This window comes from Musca domestica, unplaced genomic scaffold (assembly GCF_030504385.1).
Source record: "Musca domestica strain aabys unplaced genomic scaffold, Musca_domestica.polishedcontigs.V.1.1 56, whole genome shotgun sequence".
Taxonomy (NCBI): domain Eukaryota; kingdom Metazoa; phylum Arthropoda; class Insecta; order Diptera; family Muscidae; genus Musca; species Musca domestica.
This window is the reverse complement of record NW_026712356.1, coordinates 3873915-3899106: the sequence shown is the minus strand read 5'-3', so window position 1 is coordinate 3899106 and position 25192 is coordinate 3873915. Positions and strand designations below refer to the sequence as shown.

General features: G+C 36.7%; 1 protein-coding gene across 1 annotated transcript; it reads left to right on the top strand.

The window, feature by feature from the left end:
• Nucleotides 1-620: 620 nt before the first annotated feature.
• Nucleotides 621-25192, top strand: LOC101895628 (uncharacterized). The gene is made up of 10 exons (XM_059128627.1): nt 621-788; nt 930-1195; nt 9386-9539; nt 15564-16048; nt 22437-22569; nt 22628-22808; nt 23762-23989; nt 24053-24425; nt 24531-24662; nt 24853-25192. Exons 1-10 carry the CDS (start codon nt 737-739, stop codon nt 25060-25062), a joined length of 2214 nt encoding a protein of 737 aa, XP_058984610.1. The 5' UTR covers nt 621-736; the 3' UTR covers nt 25063-25192.

Here is a 25192-nt window from a genome sequence, read left to right as displayed (position 1 = left end):
AGACGGACGGACGGACATATATAGCTAGATCGACTCAGCTCGACGAGATAGGAGGATCCATATATACTTTCCTATATGGATCTCTCCTTTTGGGAAACCAATATTTCGTGGTTTTACATAATTTGTGTCCCAATCAAAATATATAATACCTCCAACATATAGTGTTGTAGGGTATAAAAATAATTTTGGTGCTGATTATGGTAGTTTAGTAAAACTTCTCTAAAAAACTACGTCGTACATAGGATGTTACTACTAGAGGATGTTTCATATTACAAGATTTAAATATAGCCTCCAACCGTCTTTACGAAATCGTAAACTCTTAGATTTTTTAGGACTATCTTATAGCAAAGTTGATCAATTATTTCCTTAGTTGTTCTATTTACTACACATCTACCTCAACCACATTACAACCAACCAACTTCAAAATTTACATTCAATTAAATTCCAATTAGCATGATGAGCAACCACTTAGTCGCAAAATTTATATTTACCTAAAAGGATTCGCTTGCAATTACAATTCAATTGAAACCATAAATAATTCGAATGTAATTTATTTGCATTTTGCATTGCGTTCAAGCAATTCTGCAAGTTAAACAAATTTCAAGTTGATTTGGCAGAGGTTGAAAGACGTTGGAAAAAGTCCCAATTGCATTGGCAGCGATTCTTTGGCGAAATAATCAAATACAACTTCGAAAATACACAGACGCAAAACGTCCTCAAGCAACGAAGGAGTAAAATGTTGTTGCAACCGCCAGTGGCTACAACATCAGCTCTAATACGATTTTTAAGTAAGTTTATCGTTGGGGTAGCATTAAAATCGAAAAATATTTGAATCCCATTGAAACCCTGAAAAACAAAAGAAATCTCAAGAGCCAAAATATTTGATGATGTTGACTTATTTTCCTTCTTTTGGTGGCACTTCTTTGCAGTTGCTTCTTATTTCGCAAATTTAACTTCGGTTTTGATTGTATACGATGGTGAGGCCACAGTCCAAGGCAAATGCTCATTGCAGCAGGAGTATCTGGATGCAGTGCAACAAGCATTCGACAATCAATCTCAGCACGGTAACATTATTGGTTTGCAATGGATCAATGTAAAATTGTTTAGGGATATACAGGAGCCGGGGGAGGAGGACAATTGGGCAGATCAAGAATTTAAAGAACATATACTCAAGGCGGTTGATATTGCTACTGAGGTAAGAATATGGGACAAAAATAGCTACATTCTAGATTAGTAGAATGGATTAATTATTTTCCAAGTAAATTGAACCAGGGTGAGATAAAAAACTGCAACAAAGTCAAACGCCATAATTTTTATACCCTCCACGAAAAAAAGTATGGAGGGTATATTAAGTTCGTCATTCCGTTTGTAACTCATCGAAATAATCATTTTAGACCCAACAAAGTATATATATTCTTGATCAGCGTAAAAATCTAAGACGATTTAGCCCTGTCCGTCCGTCTGTCCATCTGTCCGTCCGTCCGTCTGTTGTAATCACGCTACAGTCTAAACGAATTAAGATAGGAAGCTAAAATTTTGCACAAATCTCTCTTTTGTCTGCAGGCAGGTTAAGTTGATGATTTTACCCACATTTTTCTACGAAATTGTCTGAAAATCCACACAAGGAGTTTCTTGTGGGTACATTATACCTCGGCAGAGAATTATCTATATAGGTTCACAATATCGTATAGCCCCCATATAACGGTAACCCCACGGTATTCCGTATTTTGATGATTTTAGCCACATTTTTCAATGGAAGTGTCTGAAATTTCACAAAAGGAGTTCTTTGTGAGCACTTTACACGCAGACATAGATTTGTCTTTATAGGTCCACAATATCGTATATCCCCCCATATATCGGCACCTTCCTATATTAGATATTTTAAAGATTTTAAAAGAATTTGTAATGGATTTTATTTTTTTGAAAATTTTCTAATTCGTTCCAAATGGTGGAGGGTATTCAAAGTTTGGCCCGGCCGAACTTACTGCTTTTTTACTTGTTACATTTTTATACCCTCCACTTTGGAAAGGAGGGTATATTAACTTTGTCATTCCGTTTGTAACATCCCTAAATATTCGTCGTAGACCCCATAAAGTATATATATTCATAAACAGCATACAATTCTGAATCGATTTAACGATGTCCGTCTGTCTGTTGAAATCACGATACAGTCCACATTATTTGACGTAGAGCGTCAAAATTTAGCAGAATAATTTGTATTGTGTCTAGGATGGTTGGTTGGTATTGAAAATGAAATATAGTCCCTATATAACGGTACCTTCCGATATTCGGTATTTTGATGACTTTTACCACATTTTTTCACGGATTTGTCTAAAAATTGGTATTTGTTGGTCATAATGGGTTCTAGCAACGGTGGCGAAACATTGCATTTAAAGGTCCACGATTTGGTACAACCCCCATATAATGGTACCTCCCGATATGCGGTAGTTTGATGATTTTTGAAATATTTCTTCGCGGATTTGTCTAAAAATTGGTATTTGTTGGTCATAATGGGTTCTGGCTGCGGTAGCGAAACATTGTATGTATGGGTCCACGTTTTGGTATAGCTCCCATATAACGGTACCTCCAGATATTCGGTATTTTGATGATTTTTGCCATATTTCTTCGCGGATTCGTCTAAAAATTGGTATTTTTGTGTCCTAATGTGTTCTAGCTCCGTTGCCGAAATATTGTATATATAGATTCACGTTTTGGTATAGGCCCATATAGCGGTACCTCCCGACATTCAATATTTTGATGATTTTGCGACATTTTGCGACATTTTCCAAAGAATATGTCTAAAAATTTATATTGGTGGGACACAATGGGTTCTAATGCTTCCTTTACTTTCCTTTGGCTCGGCCGAACTTAATGTTTTTTTACTTGTTTTTTTTAATGTTGGAAATAGCATTAAATTTTACAATAAGTTTTGACTTGTTCGAATTGGTCACCTTTGGCACGAATTATGGCTTTTAAATGGGCAATGAAACCGTCACACGCTGCCCGAATGTTGCTCTCCGGTATTTTGGCCCATTCCAGGCGAAGCGCTTGCTTGGGGTGATCGACACTTTGGTATTTTTTAGTGTCAATCTTGCTTTCCAAAATACTCCAGACACAAAAGTCCAACGGATTGGTATACGGAGATTTTGGTGGCCATTGTGCGCTGGATATGAAGCGAGGAACCTCATTTTGTAACCATTCTTGGGTGGCGCGTGCTGAGTGCGATGATGCTGATTTCTGTTGAAATGTCCAAGGTCTGCGGCTAAAATGTTTGTGTGTCCAAGACTTTAATACACCACCCTGAATATTCGGCTTTTATTCTGATGCCACGGGCGATTAATACGAGCGGGGAACGACCATCGGCTGTTATGGCGGCCCCCACCATCATCATGGTCGGCGCTTGAGTTGTGGCGGCCAACCGAATGTGCACATTTTCACCTTACCTCTTTGGCAAGTAATTACGATCATTTTGTTTGTTTACAAACTGCTGGACAACGAATGTTTACTCATCGGAGAAAACTAAATTCGCCAGTTCACCACTTTCGGTCAAGTGAAGCAACTCTTTAGCTCTTTTGAGTCTATTTTCTTTTTGTTGCGGTGTAAGTTCTTGCACTTTTTGGAGTTTCAATGGCTTTACCCCGAGCTCATTTATTTGCCGAATGGAATATTGCAATACGTTCAACTGATGAGCCATTTTTCGGCCATTGCGACGCGGGTTCCGATCAAGTCGCTTCTTTACTTTTCGAACCATTTCTGCTGAAAAACAGCAGTTTTCTGTTCCGTCCACTTCCTTGACGTCGGGCTACGCTACCACTACCACGGTAACGAGCGATGGTACGAGACACAAAAAATTTATTCACATTTAAATGCTGCAGGACTCAAACAATAGCAACTTGTGGTTTTCAAGCCAAATATAAACAAATCACGCTTGAGTTCCATAACGAATAACTGTTTTGCTGGAAAATTCTCACCAAAATGCTTTCGTACGCTTGTATACAGTATAATGGCTGTCACAGGAATAATTTTAACAGCTGTCGGACGAGTGGCTTAGAAATGACAGCAGTCTGAAATTGGTTGCAATATTTTCATCCCATCCTATATTCTTGAAAATCACTATAGCTTCCGAACAAAATGAAGTAGGTTGATAAAATTTTCCTCAAATGTATATTATGTCTGCGGAACTTTTGGTATTGAAAATGACCCTTGTAGGTTCACGTTTTGGTATAGCCCCTATATAACGGTATCTCCCGATATTTAGTATTTTGATGATTTTAGCCATATTTTTCACCAGAATTGTTTCAAATTTGGTATATGACCATCGTAATGGATACTACAGCCTAAGACAGAAAACTGTCTGTGCAGGTCCACGTTTTGATATAGCCCCCATTTAACAGTGCCTCCCTATAATTGGTGTTTTGTTGATTTTAGCAACATTATTAACCGAATATTACAAATGGCTTATGACAAAAGTTGCCTATGTAGGTCCATGTTGTAGCATAAACGGCTACATAATGGCTACATTCTGTATTTATACCCTACAACACTATGTGTTGGGGGTATTATAAGTTTGATTGGGCCAGAATTTATGTAACACCTCGAAATATTGGTTTCCCATATAGGAAAGTATATATGGATCTTCCTAGCTCGCCGAGCTGAGTCGATCTAGCTATGTATGTCCGTCCGTCCGTCTGTCCGTCTGTCCGTCTGTCCATGTTAATTTGTAATCACTCTACAGGTCGCAATTATGGCCCGATCTTCACGAAATTTAAAATGTAGGTGGGGTTAATGTCAGAATAGAACCCTATTTCTTTTGGAGATGATCGCCAAATGTTTAGGGGTTGAAATGGTCCAAATACTGAAAAAATTTCGGATTTTGCAGTAGCTATACAGGTCGCAATTATAGACCAATCGACGCGGAAGTTAGCATAGGACAAGAGCTTAGGGCGGGGAAGAAGCTTACCAATTTCGGTGGTCATCAGATTATATTTAGCGGGTAAAATAGACCATATCTTTTGTATTGAAAAAATTCGAAATTTTTCATTAAACCGCCAACATTTTAAATCCCGGAGAAATCACAAAGCCATGACAGGGTTACTTCTGATCTTTACATTGATGTTAACATCCAACAAATCGGATATATAGCAAAATATGTGCGATAGATATGTCTATCAAAGAAGATATGCTTGAAAGATCTCTTATATGTCAAGAACGGCTGAACTGATTTCGACAGTTCTCATTAATTCAGAATGGCCTCTTGGCAGGAAAGAAACAACGTCTAAAAAATCGCATAAAAATATCTCTATAAAGATGAAAACATTGATTTTATAAAATTTTCTCATATTTTTTCAATTCTTGTCATATTTTTGGCATATTTTCATTTTGAATTAAACATTTGGTAATATTTCTACAGCTAACAAAACTAAGTAGTTAGGATATCAGGATATCATATACAGATCGCATTTATGGCCCGATCCTTACGAAATTTTGCATGGGGATAAGATGAGGGCCAGAATAGAAGCCTACTCTTTTTGGAGATGATCGCCATAGGGGTTGAAATGGACCAAAAAATTGCAAAATTGTCAGCAGGTCGTACTTATCGAATGAATGGGGGTTACCGGACATTGCAAAAGCCAAGCAGTTCTGGATGGCTATCCAAAAATATTCAATGTGTGAAATAGTTTGCCAACTTTTGTAGACAAAATACGAAAATGTTCATTACAGTGACTTCTTGGAGAATTCACAAATACAGGAAAGACGCACTTCTGACTATTTCCTTAACGCTGATTTCGTTGAAGAATATAGTCAAATGGCTGTAAATCATATAGATGCGTTTCAGTCAAAAACCAATAATAAATGATATTTTTTTGTCACTTCTGAGAGATTATGGGTCTTGGGCCAATAAATTGGAAATGAACAAATTAGTTTAAGTTGCTATTATTCGAAAATTAGAGATCGAAACCTGATGGTTTTCTTTTATTATTTGTCACAATATCTTGTGCAATTCTTTCGAGTATCTCGCCTATATAAACTGTATCGTTTATTATAGTGTTGTAGGGTATTCAACGGTCGGCCCCGCTCGACTGTAGCCTTTGCTTACTTGTTTTAAGATTAAAAATGAATTTTTAAAGGATTTTATTTTATTTATTGTGTTTATTTTATTATTTTTTTATTTTTTGAAAATTGCCAAATTAGTTCCAAATGGTGCAGGGTATTCAAAATTCGGCCCGGTCGAACTTACAGCTTTTTTATCTGTTCTATATATGAGGGTTATGAGAAAATACAAGAAGAAATTTAGGTTATTTTCCAACCTAATCTTCGTCTGATTCAAATATATAAATGTGAAAAGGAACTTCGTTCAAAGAAACCTAAGACCTAGAACTAGAATTTCGATAAGGCACACTTTGGCTGTATCAAATGATATATATCCTCTATATCCATAAGACTGGGGATATAAAAACTAATCTTCTTAAAATGCAAAAAAAATGGCCAGAATGATGAGGATATAAAAATTAATCTTCTTAAAGATTTTCAGAAGTCAGTCAGATTTTCCAATTGATTATTTTTAGTATCTTCAGATTGTAGAAATTTTTCCCAAAAAAAACTTTTCAATGTGAGTGTACTTTTAGTATGACTCGTATATAATGGGATCTTCCAAATCTAAGTCATCATCGAAATTAGTACAGGGATGACAACCGATTTAGTCCTGGAATGATATCTCGTCTATAAAACCTGCAAAGAAAGTCTTAAGGTCGGGTGGTGCCGACTTTATGATACCCTACACCACTTTGCTAATTTAGTAGAGCTCCGCATAACAATTAAAAGTTTTTATGTGATAATTCAATCATACACGCTATGATTATAGTTATAATTTAAAGTTCAAAGGACTAAATATGGCGAAGCATTTGTGTCTTTTAAATTCGGAATTGTATTGCCCATTTGGTGCACAATTAATTTGAAATCGGAAAAAAGCTATATCCAAATCGGAACCGATCTCGATAAAATTTGGCAAATATATTTCTGAGCTGTATTTGATATATTTCCCTGATTATCGTTGTTACGGAGTGCATATTACGGCTGTGGGTAACAAATATAACAAATCGGATGAACAGTATATATCAGAGCTTTAGCTATATCTGATCTTCACCAAATTTGACATACTAGCTTCTAGACTCAATTCGGTAATTGCAAAATTTCATCCCATTTGGACAAATATTAGATGTTTGGTGCACAATAAAAGATAAATCGGACGAAGTTGTATATGGGAGCTATATCCAAATCTGAAGCGATCTCGAAAAAATTTAGCAAATGTATTTCTGAGCTGTATTTGATATATTTCCCCAAATATTGGTGTTATAGAGTGCATATTACGGCTGTGGGTAACAAATACAACAAATCGGATGAACAATATATATATGGGAGCTATAGCTATATCTGAACCAATTTCGATCAAATTTAGCATACTTATTTTCAGGCCTAATTTGGTTGTATGTGTAAAATTCCATACTATTCGGGCTGATATTACACGTTTGGTGCACAATAAAAGGCAAATCGGACGAAGATATGTATGGGAGCTCTATCTAAATTTTGACCGATAATCTCCAATTGCAATAGGGTTCGTCCTTGGGCCAAACAAATGATCTGCGCAAAATTTCATATGGATAGGGCAATAAATGCGAACTGTACTTTGTTTACAAAAATGCATGGACAGACGGACAGACGGACGGACGGACGGGCATGCATAAATTGACTCAGAATGTGATTCAATGCAGATCATCAAAAGGAACTATCTCGTTTCCTTTTGCCTGTTACAAACAAATGCACAAAGATATAATACCCTGACCACCTTGTGGTGTAGGGTATAAAAAAGATCGATAAGGACAGTAGAACAAACCCCGAAGGGGTATTAAATGCTCAGACATATTTAACCAAATGTCAAAGCTTTGTCCAAAAAGTTTTTACCGTTCTGAATTTGAACAAGTAAAAGTAGGGTAAAAGAAACATTAGAAAATTAGAAATGTTGCAAAAACTATTAAAATGCCGAATATCGGGAGGTACCGTTATATGGGGGCTACACCAAAACGTGGACCTATAATTACAATGTTTCGCCACACAAACTAGGACCCATTATGACCCACAAATACCAATTTTTAGACAAATCAGTGAAAAAATGTGGCAAAAACCATCAAAGTACCGAATATCGGGAGGTACTGTTATATGGGGGCTATACCAAAGCATGGACCCATACATGCAATGTTTCGCCACCGGAGCTGGAACCCATTATGACCAACAAATACCAATTTTCAGACAAATCCGTGAAAAAATGTGGCAAAAATCATCAAATTACAGAATATCGGGAGGTACCGTTGTATGGGGGCTATACCAAAACGTGGACCTATAATTACAATGTTTCGCCATACGAACTAGGACCCATTATGACCCACAAATACTAATTTTTAGACAAATCCGTGAAAAAATGTGGCAAAAAAAAAAACTAAAATACCGAATATCGGGAGGTACCTTTATATGGGGGCTATATCATGGACCCATACATGCAATGTTTCGCCACCGGAGCTGGAACCCATTATGACCCACAAATACCAATTTCCAGACAAATCCGTGAAAAAATGTGGCATAAATCATCAAAATACCGAATATCGGGAGGTACCGTTATATGGGGACTATACCAGAACGTGGACTGATATATCTCATTTTCAATACCAACCATCCTAGACACAATGCAAATAGCTCTGCTAAATTTTGGCGCTCTATGTCAAATAATGTGGGCTGTATCGTGATTTCAACAGACAGACGGACAGACATGCAGACAGACGGACAGACAGACATACGGACAAAGTTAAATCGACGTAGAATTTTTTGCTGATTATGAATATATATACTTTATGGGGTCTAAGAGGAATATTTAAGGATGTTACAAACGGAATGACAAAGTTAATATACCCTCCTTTCCGAGGTGGAAGGTATAAAAATAGCATTTTCAACTGTTTGCTCTCATAGTTTCGAGTTGTTCCTACCATACATTCTCATACCTAGTTTTAAATAGCATTTTCAAAATTCAGTTAAATGGCCAATTAATATATTGACCATATTTAAAATAAAAATTTCGCCACATTTATACTACATATTTAAATGATAACATTTAATATTCACATAAAATGTAAATAATAATTTCACACACACCCATGGGCTATGTTTACACTATTGACACCTACAATCTCAACAGAAATCTATTGCACAACATCTATTTGAATTAAATATTTCACATTGCCTAAACAAATTTAATATTTCGAGTAACTAAACATCAAACTTGCTATGTATTTCTCCATCTTTCTCTCCCTCTTTCCCTCTCTCTTTACTCCTTCCGCAGGGGTTTATTACAATTCTAACAAACACTTCAAGTTTTCTGCATGCCCGCTACTTTGCCACCCGTTATGCAAGATTACGCCTCAAGGATAAAATCTATTTGTTTTTGTGTGAAAACGAAGACCCTGCAGAGTTGCTAGCCTCGGAACTTTTACAGTGTAAGTGAAACAGTGAACAATTTTTGTGAATATATTTCATTTGCATTTGTCAGGTTTTTGCCTAGCAAATGGATGGATACACCTTTATATATAGTTCAAGTGCCACAAGTCCTTAGAGTGATGTTTTTTACACACAAAAAATAATAACAAAGAATGCGGCAGCAGTTCAAAAAAAAAAAACAAATGCTAAAATACAAAATATGTATGTTGGTATATTGCAGAACTTATGAATGAAAAAAGAAAAACAATAAACACTTTCACAAAATTATCGGGCAGTTTTGGAAATTTTACAGAGAATACTAGGTCAACGACACAATTTGTGTTGGACAGTTATTAAGAAATTTTTGAAATAAACTGTGAGGGTGGGATTTAGAAACCAAAAGGCAGGGAAATAGATTACGATACCATTGTTACCAGATTTCAATGATTTAAAATTGCAAAAAAAAATTCAAATTAGAATTTCTAAAAAGGATAAACAGAGCAGAAATACGGGGCTCTGATTTTTAAACAATATATTTTAAAAAAGAAGATTTATGTAAAGCACTAACAATGATTTTAAGGATATTTTTCGAAGGATAGAGCAGACCATAACAATATTATATTTCAATGCAATCGAGGGTGCTATGAAGAATATTATTTGTATAAGAGGTAATAATGTTTAATTCTAACGGATATATTTAAGACCATTAACGTTTTATATAATATTTTTTTAAGGATCAATAGGGGTATTAAATAATATCAAAGGATCAAAGCAATAAATATGGATTTAAAAATAATATTTTTGAAGGTTTTTTTTTTGGAGAATTGAATTTTTATACCCTTCAACACTATGTTTTGGGGGTATCATAAATTTGATTGGGCCAAAAATTATGTAACACCTCGAAATATTGGTTTCCCACATAGGAAAGTAAATATATATAGATCTTCCTATCTCGCCGAGCTGAGTCGATCTAGCTATGTATGTCCGTCCGCCCGTCTGTCCGTCTGTCCATGTTAATTTGTAATCACTCTACAGGTTGCAATTATGGCCCGATCTTCACGAAATTTAGAATGGAGGTGGGGCTAGGGCCGAAATAGAACCCTATTTTGGAGATGATCGCATAATATTTAGGGGTTAAAATGTACCAAAAACTGAAAAATTTCTTGATTTTGAAGTGGCTCTAAGGGCCGCAATTATAGAGCGATCGACGCGGAAGTTAGTATGAAGCTAGATCTTAGGGCTGGGCAGAAGCCTTCCAATTTTCATGGTCATCGGGTAATATTTAGTGGGTGAAATAGACCATAAAATTTGTGTTTAAATAAAAGTCAACATTTCCATTACACCGCGAATACTTTAATTCCCGGCGAAATCATAATCATACTTTGTAAAATATTTAGTTTTTTACACCTACATTCATTGATTTTTCGGTACCCCAAAATAACAGGTAAATTATTTGCATAATAATCCATTACAATGCAACCACTAAAATACAATTTTCCCGGAAAATTAAAATTTTCAATTTTCCATGGTAAAATACAAATTATTATCACTTCAGATTTGGTCCTTTTTATTCCTTCTACCTATTCTCTTATTATACCCTCCACCATACTATGGAGGGTATATTAATTTTGTCATTCCGTTTGTAACTCCTCGAAATATTCATGTCGGACCCAACAAAGTATATATATTCTTGATCAGCGTAAAATTCTAAGACGATTTAGCCATGTCCGTCTGTCTGTCTGTCCGTCTGTCTGTCTGTCTGTTGTAATCACGCTATCTTTCGAACAAATTGAGATAGAAGGCTAAAGTTTTGCACACATGTATTTTTTCCCAGTAGGCAGGTTAAGTTCGTAAATGGGCCATCTAGGTCCAAGTTATCATATAGCCCCCATATAACGGTACCTCCCGATATTCGGTATTTTGATGATTTTAGCGACATTATTCTCCGGAATTATTTCAAATTTGCCATTTGAAGTTTGTAATGGATGCTACAGCCTAAGACAGAAAATTATCTGTGCAGGTTCACGTCTTCCTGTAGGCCCCATATAACGGTACCCCCCGATATTCGGTTTTTTGATGATTTTAGCGACATTGTTTACCGGAATCGTTTCAAATTTGGTATTTGAAGTTCGTAATGGATACTACATCCCAAATCAAAAAATGAGCCATGTAGGTCCACGTCTTCATATAGCCCCCATATAACGGTACCCCCCGATATTCGGTATTTTGATGATTTTAGCGACATTGTAAAGGAATCGTTTCAAATTTGGTATTTGAAGTTCGTAATGGATACTTCATCCAAAGTCAAAGAATGAGCCATGTAGGTCCACGTCTTCATATAGCCCCCATATAACGGTACCCCCCGATATTCGATATTTTAATGATTTTAGCGACGTTATTTACAGGGATTGTTTCAAATTTCATATGTGAAGTTCGTAATGGATACTTCAGCCCATGCCAGAAAATTGTCTGTGTAAGTCCACGTCTTCGTATAGCCCCCATATAACGGTACCCCCCATATTCGGTATTTTGACGATTTTGGCTACATTATAAACAGATTTTTCTTCAAGTTTCGCATTTAAATATTGTAATAATTTATGACAAAAGTTGCCTATGCAGGCCCACGTCGTCGTATAAGCATTCGGTATTTTTAAGATTTTAACAGAATTTTTAACGGGTTTTATTTTTTGGAAATTGCCAAATTTGTACCAAATGGTGGAGGGTATTAAAAGTTCGGCCCGGCCGAACTTACAGCTTTTTTACTTGTTTTTCTATTATCTTCAATTTCGCAACCAATCTAAACGTACATGACAAATAAAAAATGCATCTTTCATTTTTATAATATTGAATTGTATTTATACTACCTGTACATTATTTTTTTAATGTTCCGCCATGTGGTACACTACGATTTCGTAGTGCTCCGACTGCGGTAAACTACGATGTCCCACTGCGGTAAACTACGATGTCCCTGTCCCTGGTCAAAATGCTAATGGTAGTCTCTGGGAAGTGTTGCGTGACATAATTTCAAAAGTGAAATCTTCCAAAATGGATTAGACATAAGGGAGCTTCTAACATATTATGGTGTAGTAGGGTATCACATGGTCGGCCCCGCACGTCTATAGCCTTTGCTTACTTGTTTTTAATTATTTTTTCAAGAATAAAACCAATACTCATATGTTTGGAATAATCATCAAATATGGATTTTTAAAAATATGTTTTTTTGAAGGACCATCTATCGTTCCTTTTGTACAATACAATTTAAAAAATAACTGAGTTATTTAATTATATTTTTAAAGAATCATGGATTTTTAAAAATTGTATTTCTTAAAGGATCAACAAACATGCATTTTTTAAAAAATATATATTTTTTAAAATATCTATATTAATAAAAGTCAGTCTTAACGATGACTGACTGACTTAACGATCCATCAACGCTCAGACAAAACGGCTGAATCTCGAATTTCGAAATTTTTGGATGAGGGTTACTCTTTATCCGAAGGTGAAAAGTACTAAAATATACTAAATATTGTACCCTCTGCATTTGACGAGCCAGTAGAGCTAAAACTCTTATATTTGGAATAAGAGTAACTCTTGGAGTGTATGATTGATGTGCCAAAGGGTTTTGGGAAGTCCGCACTATAAGTGTACGAAAAGCACTAAAATGTACTACATTTGGTATCATTTCGCATCATGTGTATGGTTGGAGCTACAAACTTGAAATTTAATATGGGTATCAATATTGAGGAGTGGGGTCGATGTAAGGGGGTACTTTTGGAATTGTGTGCTCATGTATACAAAAAGTACTAAATGGTAATAAATTTGGTACAATTTGAATTTGGAGGAACAAATGGATCTGGAACCCTGAAATTTGAAATTAGCAGGATTGGATATGGAGGTAGTTTTCGAAATTTGAATTAAATGGTACTAAATTTGTTACAATTTCGATTTGGGTGAATCGATGGAGCTGGAATTTTTTGAAATAAGATTACAATAGCATTGTGTACAATTGTATGTGTACGAAAAAATTAAATAGTACTGCATTTGGTATTTGGTTAAGGAATAGAGCTGAAATCATGAAAATTAATTTAGATCTCACTATTGGTGTATGTAGTTGAGAGAAGAAGATGGTTTAGGATATACGTAACATAATAGTACTAAATGGTACTAAATTTGGTAATGTGGAAAATTAGAGAGCTGAAATCCTGAAATTTGATATTAATGAGATGAAAGAACTGCAACCATCTTCAGACTGTTGTCATTTCAAAGCACCTCGTCCAACAACTGTTAAAATTATTCCAGTGACAGCTCATTATATTGTTAACAAGAGTACAAAAGCATTTTGGTAAGAAGTTTCAAGAAAAAAAGTTATTCGTGATGGAATTCAAGCGTGATATATTTGGCTGGGAAACCACAAGTGGCTATAGTTAGAGCACTTCAGCTTTTAAATGTGAATAAATCTTTTGCGTCTCGTACCATCGATCGTTACCATGATACTGGTAGCGTAGCTCGACGTCAAGGCAGTGAACGGAGGAAAACAGCAACATCAGCAGAAATGGTTCGAAAACTAAGGAAGCGACTTGATCGAAACCCGCGTCGCAGTGGCCGAAAAATGGCTGGTAAGCTAAACATATCGCAATATTCCATTCGGCAAATATTGAAAAATAAGTTCGTAAAAAAGCCATTGCAAATCCAAAAAAGTGCAAGAACTTATACCGTAACAGAAAGAAAATAGACTCAAAATAGTTAAAGAGTTGCTTCGCTTGGCCAAAAGTGGTGAACTGCCGAATTTGGTTTTCTCTGATGAGAAAACATTCGTTGTCCAGCAGTTTGTAAACAAACCAAATGATCGTGTTTACTTGCCAAAGAGGTCAGCTGAAAATGTGCACCTTCTGTTGGCCACCAGAACTCAAGCGCCATAACAGCCGATGGTCGCTCTCCGCTTGTATTAATCGAAAGAAGCATCAGAATAAATGCCGAATATTATCGCGAAAATATTCTGGAGGGTGTATTAAAGCCTTGGACACACCAAGATTTTGGCCGTAGACCTTGGACATTCCAACAGGACTCAGCACCATCGCATTCAGCACAGCAAATGAGGTTCCTCGCTTCATTTCCAGCGCATAATGGCCATCAAAATCTCCGGATACCAATCCGTTGGACTATTGTGTCTGGAGTATGTCGGAAAGCAAGGTTGGCACTAAAAAATACCAAAGTTTCAAATACCGCAGAGCAACATTCGGGCAGCGTGTGACCATTTGCCATAATTCGTGCCAAAGGTGACCAATTCTAAAAAATCTAAACTAATTCTAAAATTTGATGCTATTTCCGATATATTTTTTTCTTTCATTCAATAAAATTGAAAAAAAGTAAAAAAATGTAGTGTGACTTTGTTGTTGTTTTTTATCTTACCCTGTACATCACAATCTTTTTGTTAACCCATGGTCTGGTTTGAAGATGGAATATTAAGGGCCACTTTTCCTGGTACCTCTTTCATAGAGGGTCAAAATTTTGAATATCCATGAACATCAATATTTCGATAAATACAAGATCTGTTTTATCTGTATTAGATGAAGTAGTTCTATATCTGGCACTTCACGCATATTTCCACATTTTCCAAAATTTTGCTCATATCTCATATAAAGTATGGGAAGTACACGATATAGTCGAGTCAATATTAGCCAACTGTTTCGGAACTGCCCCCATAAAGGGTCAACAGTGTGAATAATCATAATTCATAGCTGGGTGTATACATCTGTTGGCAAAACCGACTGATACTATTTAAATTGTTTAATTATAATTTTAAGGGTATTCAAAGCAATAGGACACAATCCCACAATAATTATACATTTCGTATTGTGCTTCAAGTCTTTCAATACTGCGATCCGAATATGACTTTTGTTTTGCCATAAATGTTAACGAATATCTTTGGCAACTCTCTTCCTTAAAAGCAATTGAAACTTTTGTAATGTTTATCTATAGATGAAATATTTTTTCTTGCCCTCACATCCAAACTTAACTAATGGGTATGACTAAATTTATTCCAGTTTATCCGCATCACTTGATGGTTACGCCAACAATTGAAAATTTTGCTAACGACAACACCACTTATGCCAATGGACAACAAGCGAACGGCAACTGCATGCAACCAACGACACAACAACAAAAAGAACGAACATCAATAACGACAAGACGACAAACTTGCGACAGTTGCACGACTAAAGAAATACCAACAAACTTTACCATGGCAACGGCTAGTGAATTTTATCCCGAATCCATGTGGCCCGCAACTTCATTGGCAAACCATAAAACCCGTAACACAAACAACGACATCAATTTTGAATTGTGGACACAGAAATATGTTGGAGCCGAGGGCAATTTAGATGCCATGCATCTCGATACGTTCCAGGCCGAGAATATGGCATTTGCCAAAAACGTTGAACTTTATCCGAATAAACTAAGAGACCTGCAGGAACGTGTAATGAGAGCCAGTTCACTAACATATCTTCCGTATGTTAAAACTGATTATGTGGTAAGTTAGGGAGAGAAGGGTAATTATTAACGATATCAAAAAGACAGTGGTAACGCTTTTGAGGAAAAGTGTAAAATTTCGGAATTTCCTCTGTGGAGTCTTTTTCGAAAGAAAAGTTAGTAGTTAATTTCTGGAATGGAAAAGTTCATTGCCGACGATGACTCTTCCTCTATGGAAAAGTTCATCGCCGACGACGATGATGACTTTTCCTATATGGAAAAGTTCATCGCCGACGATGATGATGACTTTTCCTATATGGAAAAGTTTCCTATATGGAAAAGTTTCCTATTTGGAAAAGTTCATCGCCGACGATTATAATCTATGGAAAAGTTCATCGCCGACGATGATTATGACTTTTCCTCTATGGAAAAGTTCATCGCCGACGATGATGATGACTTTTCCTATATGGAAAAGTTCATCGCCGACGATGGTGATGACTTTTCCTATATGGAAAAGTTCATCGCCGACGATGATAATGACTTTTCCTCTATGGAAAAGTTCATCGCCGACGATGATGATGCCTTTTCCTATATGGAAAAGTTCATCGCCGACGACGATGATGACTTTTCCTCTATGGAAAAGTTCATCGCCGACCATGATGATGACTTTTCCTCTATGGAAAAGTTCATCGCCGACGATGATGATGACTTTTCCTCTATGGAAAAGTTCATCGCCGACGATGATTATGACTTTTCCTATATGGAAAAGTTTCCTATTTGGAAAAGTTCATCGCCGACGATGATTATGACTTTTCCTATATGGAAAAGTTTCCTCTATGGAAAAGTTCATCGCCGACGATGATGATGACTTTTCCTCTATGGAAAAGTTCATCGCCGACGATGATTATGACTTTTCCTATATGGAAAAGTTTCCTATTTGGAAAAGTTCATCGCCGACGATTATAATCTATGGAAAAGTTCATCGCCGACGATGATTATGACTTTTCCTCTATGGAAAAGTTCATCGCCGACGATGATTATGACTTTTCCTATATGGAAAAGTTTCCTATTTGGAAAAGTTCATCGCCGACGACGATAATGACTTTTCCTATATGGAAAAGTTCATCGCCGACGATGATGATGACTTTTCCCTCTATGGAAAAGTTCATCGCCGACGATGATGATCACTTTTCCTCTATGGAAAATTTCATCGCCGACGATGATGATGACTTTTCCTCTATGGAAAAGTTCATCGCCGACGATGATGATGAGTTTTCCTATATGGAAAAGTTCATCGCCGACGATGATGTTGACTTTTCATCTATGGAAAAATTCATCGCCGACGATGATGACGACTTTTCCTCTATGGAAAAGTTCATCGGTCCGATGATGACTTTTCCCTATATGGAAAAGTTCATCGGTCCGATGATGACTTTTCCCTATATGGAAAAGTTCATCGGTCCGATGATGACTTTTCCCTATATGGAAAAGTTCATCGCCGACGATGATAATGACTTTTCCCTATATGGAAAAGTTCATCGCCGACGATGATAATGACTTTTCCTCTATGGAAAAGTTCATCGCCGACGATGATGATGCCTTTTCCTATATGGAAAAGTTCATCGCCGACGACGATGATGACTTTTCCTCTATGGAAAAGTTCATCGCCGACCATGATGATGACTTTTCCTCTATGGAAAAGTTCATCGCCGACGATGATGATGACTTTTCCTCTATGGAAAAGTTCATCGCCGACGATGATGATGACATTTCCTCTATGGAAAAGTTCATCGCCGACGATGATGATGACTTTTCCTCTATCGAAAAGTTCATCGCCGACGATGATGATGACTTTTCCTATATGGAAAAGCTCATCGCCGACGATGATGATGACTTTTCCTATGTGGAAAAGCTCATCGCCGACGATGATGATGACTTTTCCTATAGAAAACTCATTCCAAGTTACTGTACAATTTCTATTACTCTATTTTGGAAACTTCTACTTCAATTTGTTGTCATAGAACCAATTAAACACCCGCTCTCCACGAAGACGAATAAGAAGAGGGTGCACAGCGAAGCGTGTACAATTTCCTTGGTGTATAGACCGAAAAACAAGGCAAAAAGTTAAACAAGCAAAACTTTTGCCAGAACAGTTTATTGTTGGTTAAGTTTCTCTACATAAGTTTGAGGTCTAAGTTTTTCGTTTGTATGCCACACGGCGGTTCAGCACGGTCCCCCGTAATGGTGTCACTTAATTGTAAACATATGTTGTGGCATGTGTTTATCTAACAACACCGTTCCTTGTTGCGCTCACCCTCTTGCTCTTTTGGGCACTTGCCAAACAAATGGTGTTATGTGTCGTACCGAAGAGAGTACATACACACACACACATGTTCACATGTTTGCTATCCCACACACTTCAGGAAAATATGCATCTTTTGGTGGGCCTAAATGTCAGGGGGAAGGGTTGCGGGGCTAGGCATAGTGTAAACTTTTATTCACACTCAATTGTCAATCTAGAATAACTATGCCCAGGAGGAGTGTAACTTGGGCCATAATGATGAGAGGGCGTGGGCGTAACGATGTCCTTTCAATTGCTGTTGTTGCCGTTGTTGTTGTAAACAAACATAAGATTACAATCATTGATTTAAATACCCACCCCGTATGTCAGTTTACTTGTTTGGGTGTCGTCTTAATTATACATCCCATGTGACCACAAGGAGGGATGTTCTAAATGCCATTACTGCTAATATTAGGCAAGCAAAAGATGGGAATTATGCTAATCTTTTAGTAAATGGTTTATATCAAGAATTTAAATTAACAAGATATATGTTATGCAGGCAAATGTTTTGTAAGGAAAACAAGTAAAAAAACATTAAGTTCGGCCGGGCCAAAATTTTAATACCCTCCACCTTAGGGTAAAAGAAACATTAGAAGAAATGTGGCAAAAACCATTAAAATGCCGAATATCGGGAGGTACCGTTATATGGGGGCTACACCAAAACGTGGACCTATAATTACAATGTTTTGGTATGGTCCCATATAACGGTACCTCCCGATATTCGGAATTTTGATGATTTTTGACACATTTTTTTCACGAATTTCTCTGACAATTGGTAGTTGTAGGTCATAATGGGTCCCAGTTCGTGTGGAGAATCATTGTAATTATAGGTCCACGTTTTGGTGTAGTCCCCATATAACGGTACCTTCCGATATTCGGTATTTTGACAATTTTTGCCACTTTTTTTCACAGATTTGGCTGAAAATTAGTATTTGTAGGTCATAGTGGGTTCTAGCTTCTTTGGCGAAACAGTGCATGTATAGGTCCACGATTTGGTATAGCCCTCATATAACCATACTTCCCGATATTCGGCATTTTAATGGTTGTTGCCACATTTCTTCGCGGATTTGTCTAGAAATTGGTATTTGTTGGTCTTAATGGGTTCTAGCTCTTTTGGTAAAACACTGTATGTATAGGTCCACGATTTGGTATAGCCCTATTATAACCGTACTTCCCGATATTCGGCATTTTAATGGTTGTTGCCGCATTTCTTCGCGGATTTGTCTAGAAATAGGTATTTGTAGGTCATAATTGGTCCTAGTTCGTGCGGCGAAACATTGTAGGTATAGTTACACGTTTTGGTATGGTCCCATATAACGGTACCTCCCGATATTTTGACACATTTTTTAACGAATTTCTCCGACAATTGGTAGTTGGTCCACACGAATGGGTCCCAGTTCGTGTGGCGAGTCATTGTAATTATAGGTCCACGTTTTGGTATAGTCCCCATATAACGGTACCTTCCGATATTCGGTATTTTGACGATTTTTGCCACATTTTTTCACGGATTTGTCTAGTAATTGGTATTTGTTGATCTTAATGGATTCTAGCTGCTTTGGCGAAACACTGTATGTATAGGTCCACGATTTGGTATAGCCCTATTATAACCGTACTTCCCGATATTCGGCATTTTAATGGTTGTTGCCACATTTCTTCGCGGATTTGTCTAGAAATTGGTATTTGTTGGTCTTAATGGGTTCTAGCTCTTTTGGTAAAACACTATATGTATAGGTCCACGTTTTTTACAGCCCCATATAGCCGTATTTCCCGATATTCGGTATTTGATGATTTTTGGCACATTTTCCCATGAATATGTCTAAAAATCGGTATATGTGTGGGTCATAATGGGCTCTAATGTTTCCTTTCCCTAACGTGGAGGGTATCAAAGTTTAGCCCGGCCGAACTTAATGTTTTTTTACTTGTTTATAAAGATGTGGTTTTGTAAATGGTTACTACAAATGTACGAAAAGTACTAAATGGTACTATATTTGGTACGATGTGGAATTTGTTAGTAGGGTCTCTGTTCATGTATAGTGTATGAAGGTTGTTTCTAAAATGTGTACCATAATTGTATAAAAAGTACTAAATTTGGTATTGGGTGAAGGAATAATTTAAAAATCTGAAATTTGATATTTAGATTGCTGATGATATCAGTGTTTGAGATTTGCGAAAAATACTAAATGGTACTAACATCGGTATTCGGTGAAGGGCTAAGCTGGAATCTTGAAATTTGATATTGAGGTCACTGTTTGAATCTAGAATTGAGATATGTTGAGGTGTACTATATCTGTACGAAAAGTACTAAATGTTATTACATTTGGTATTGAATGATATAGATGTCACTGTTGGTATCCGAGTTGTGCAAGAAAGTCAAACGCCATAATTTTTACATTTTTTTTTAATTTTAATGAATGAAAGCAAAAAATGTAAGAAATAGCATAAAATTTTGGAATAAATTTAGATTTGTTCGAATTGGTCACCTTTGGCACGAATTATGGCCTTCAAACGGTCAATGAAACCGCCACACGCAGCCCGAATGTTGCTCTGCGGTATTTTGGCCTATTCAAGACGAAGCGCTTGCTTGAGGTGATGGACACTTTGGTATTTTTTTTAGTGCTAACCTTGCTGTCCAAAATACTCCAGACACAGTAGTCCGACGGATTGGTATCCGGAGATTTTGGTGGCCATTGTGCGCTGGAAATGAAGCGAGGAACCTCATTTTGTAACCATTCGAATAATACGAGCGGAGAGCGACCATCTGCCGCTATGGCAGTCCACACCATCATAACGGCCGGCGCTTGAGTTCTGGTGGCCAACCGAAGGTGCACATTTTCAGCTGACCTCTTTGGCAAGTAAACACGATCATTTTGTTTGTCTATAAACTGCTAGACAACAAATGTTTTCTCATCGGAGAAAACCAAATTCGGCAGTTCACCACTTTCGGCCACAAGGTGGTCAGGTATTATGTCTTTGTGCATTTGTTTGTAACAGGCAAAAGGAAACGAGATAGACCAATAGTTCCTTTTGATGATATGCATAGAATCACATTTTGAGTCGATTTATCCGTCCGTCCGTCCGTCTGTCCATGTATTTTTGTAAACAAAGTACAGCTCACATTTATTGCCCGATCCAGATGAAATTTTCCAAACAACATTTGCTTGGCCCAAGGACGAACCCTATTGAAATTGGAGATAATCGGTCAAAATTTAGATATAGTTCCCATATATATCTTTGTCCGATTTGGCTTTTATTGTGCACCAAACGTGTAATATCAGTATGGAATTTTGCACATACAACCAATTTAGGCCTGAAAATAAGTATGCAAAATTTAATCGAAATCGGTTCAGATATAGCTATAGCTCCCATATATATATTGTTCATCCGATTTGTTATTTTAGTCCTCCGCAGCCGTAATATGCACTATGTAACAACAATATTTGGGGAAATATATCAAATGCAGCTCAGAAATACCTTTGTAAAATTTTATCGAGGTCGGTTCAGATTTGGATATAGCTCCCATATATAATTTCGTCCGATTTGTGCACCAAACGTTTAATGTTTACCCAAATGGGATGAAATTTGGCACATATGCCAAATTTGGTTAAAATCGGTTCAGATATAGCTATAGCTCCCATATATATTGATCATCCGATTTGTTACCCACAGCCGTAATATGCACTCCGTAACAACGATATTCAAGGAAATATATCAAATACAACTTAGAAATATCTTTGCCAAATTTTATCGAGATCGGTTCAGATTTGACATAATCCCTATTATTATAGGGTTTATGTCCGCTACTTTCTGGGTATTATGAAATGGGTATGACCAAAAAAAAACGGTCATGGTTGTAATGGGAATAGTGTCCTTGGGGATTATAACACGGCATCGTCTTTTCATGGCCTCTGGCTTAAAGTTCGAAGCATTAAAAGGCGAATTTTTTTATGTTTCTGCTGCTCCTTTGAAGTTCTAATCCACTTCTCTGCTTTCTGGAAAGTTCAGCAAACTTCAAAGGCCCCTTTGAAAAATTCTGCATTTAAACAACCGAATCACTTTTTCAACTTTCTCCATTTGTGTTACCATAACTTTTCACCTCTCTTTCCTGCAGAATCCTGGAGAAGGTAATGTTGATGCCATCGACTCACATGGTCCCAATAAAACCGTATCATTTCTTGGCTCTGAAGCGGATTTATTGCGGTCATTTTGTGAAACACATAATTGTCGCATTCGAATGCAGCCATGTGAGTAAGACAACATATGCATTTATTTAGAACCACATCATTAACCCTTTCTCCTCAGATGGACTCGATTTTTGGGGTGCGGTTTTTGATAATGGTTCTTCGGATGGTGCTGTCAGCGATATATATGAACAACGATCTGAGGTGATGATTGGTTGTTTGTACAACTGGTATCCTGAAATATGGGAAATATCACAATTCATTGCAAAGTCAGCGGTGACGGTGTTGGGACCAGGGCCAACGTGAGTAAATTTTTTTATACCCTTCACCATATATATATTATATTAAGTTGATCATACCGTTTGTAACGCCTCGAAATATTTATAATAGACCCAACAAAGTATATATATTCTGGATCAGCGTAAAATTCTAAGACGATCTACCGATGTCCGTCTGTATGTCTGTTGTAATCACGCTCTTTCGGACGAATTGAGATAGATGGCCAAAGTTTTGAATACATGCATAGTTAACCAGTAGACAGGTTAAGTTCGTAAATGTTCCTTGTCGGTCCACGTTTTCGCATAGCCCTCATATAACGGTACCTCCCGACGTTCGGTATTTTCACGGTTTTAGCGATAGTAATTACCGGAATTATTTCAAATTTCATATTAATAGTTCGTAAAGTATATTACAGCCTCAGACAAAAATTGTTGTATGCATATCCACGTCTTCGTATAGCCAACATATAACGGTACCTCCCGATATTCGGTATTTTCATGATTTCAGCTACATTATTTACCGGAATTATTTCAAATTTCGTGTTGGAAGATCTTAATGGTTACTACAACCTATGGAAAAAAATTTCGTATGCAGGACCACGTATTCGTATAGCGCCTATGTAAGGGTACCCCCCGATATTCGATATTTTTTAAGACTTTAGCGACATTATTTACCGGAATCATTTCAAGTTTCGTACTTAAAGTTCGTAACAGTACCTTCCGATATTCGGTATTTTGATTATTTTCTAACTCCCTATGTTCGAAACATATTATTCACCTTTTTTTTAAGGGAATTGGTTTTATTTTTTATTTTATTTTATTTATTTATTATTATTATTATTTTTTTTTTTTTTTTTGAAAATTGCCAAATCCGCTCCAAATAGCAGAGGGTATACAAAGTTCGGTCCGGCCGAACTTACAGCTTTTTTTACTTGTTTTCCTAAAAAAAATATTTTCTAAATAATATCCGCTTGCAGGCAATTTCCTCGTTGGCGTACCAATATAATGCCATTTTCAACGGAACTTTGGATTTGCCTAATTCCAACTTTGGTTCTGTGTTCTCTGTTGTTTCATTTTGTCAAGTATACCGGCTATAGTTGCATGAAAGGCGGAAGAAGCCGGAAAAGGCATGGTCTCAAAAGTTTCGAAAAAGCCATGCTGGAGGTTTTTGCTGTGTTTATACAACAACCTTCTGTGGATACAGTGTAAGATTAACAAACTTTCTTTTATTTCCAAAATTTTGTTTAAATCAAAGACTCTCTTCTCAGTCTTAAGCGTACCGCAAGTCGTGTCTTCTTGGCATTTCTGCTGTGTGCAACCATCACCCTGGAAAACACCTACAGTGGCCAATTGAAATCGATTCTAACCAGTCCACTTTTTTACGAACCCATCGACACTGTCGAGAAGTGGTCGGCCACCGATTGGAAATGGGCAGCACCCTCTATAGTTTGGGTAGAAACGATCTTGGGATCGAACATAACCAAGGAACAACGTATGGCTGCCAGTTTTGAGATACGCGATCATGATTACATGTACAATGCTAGATTTCGGAATGATTATGGTTTTGGGGTGGAACGTCTATATAGTGGCTTCTTGAATGTTGGCAAATACATAACAATACCGGCGGTGGAATCGAAAGTTGTGAGTCGATGATTTCCAATGACAGATTGAATGACATAATATTTCGAATAGAAGAGTGGTATGTGTTTTTGAAAAAAATATTTATTTCGGCTATTTTTATTTCAGATATTAAAGGACGATATATACATAGATTGGACGCGTGCTGCTTCTATAAGAGGTTGGCCTCTAATGCCCGTTTTGGATCAACATATTATATTTTGTCTTGAAACAGGACTATACATACATTGGGAGAGACTCGTAAGTATATGAGTACCAAATTTGTTACCTTTTCCCCAAAAATAGTTTAAATATTTTCCAATCCTTTATGGAATTAGAGAACAACAATATGGGCTAAATAAAAAAAAGTAATTTAATACGCCGAAATAATAAATTTATAGGCTTAAACGATAAAAATCATATTTTCATATTTTTCTTTTCATTTTTTCAGGCCAATTATCGTTTTATGGATCGCAAATTACAAGATGTCCTAGTGAAAATTGCCTCAAATGAGAAACCAAAATCACCACCACAAAAGCTTTCCATCGATCACATATCGGGGCCATTATTTATTCTGCTGTTCGGCTATTTGACAGCATTCGTAGTATTTGTAATGGAGGTTATTTCCAGTCATTTAAAGAAGCAGTTGAACAAAATTTAAATGATTCACACCTTTCTCAGCTTGGATAATATGAAAAACCTTATTTTTGGAACACAAAAAATAGTTTTCACATAAATATATTAGAAATATTCTTTTCAAGAAAGCCGTCACTGTAGAAATCACAAAATAA

Excerpts from the sequence above, each read along its gene's own strand:
- LOC101895628 (XM_059128627.1), top strand. The coding sequence starts at position 737 with ATGTTGTTGCAACCGCCAGTGGCTACAACATCAGCTCTAATACGATTT. Across the intron at positions 9,540-15,563 it reads AGCCTCGGAACTTTTACAGT|TTTATCCGCATCACTTGATG; the intron begins GTAAGTGAAACA and ends AATTTATTCCAG. Across the intron at positions 16,049-22,436 it reads ATGTTAAAACTGATTATGTG|AATCCTGGAGAAGGTAATGT; the intron begins GTAAGTTAGGGA and ends TCTTTCCTGCAG.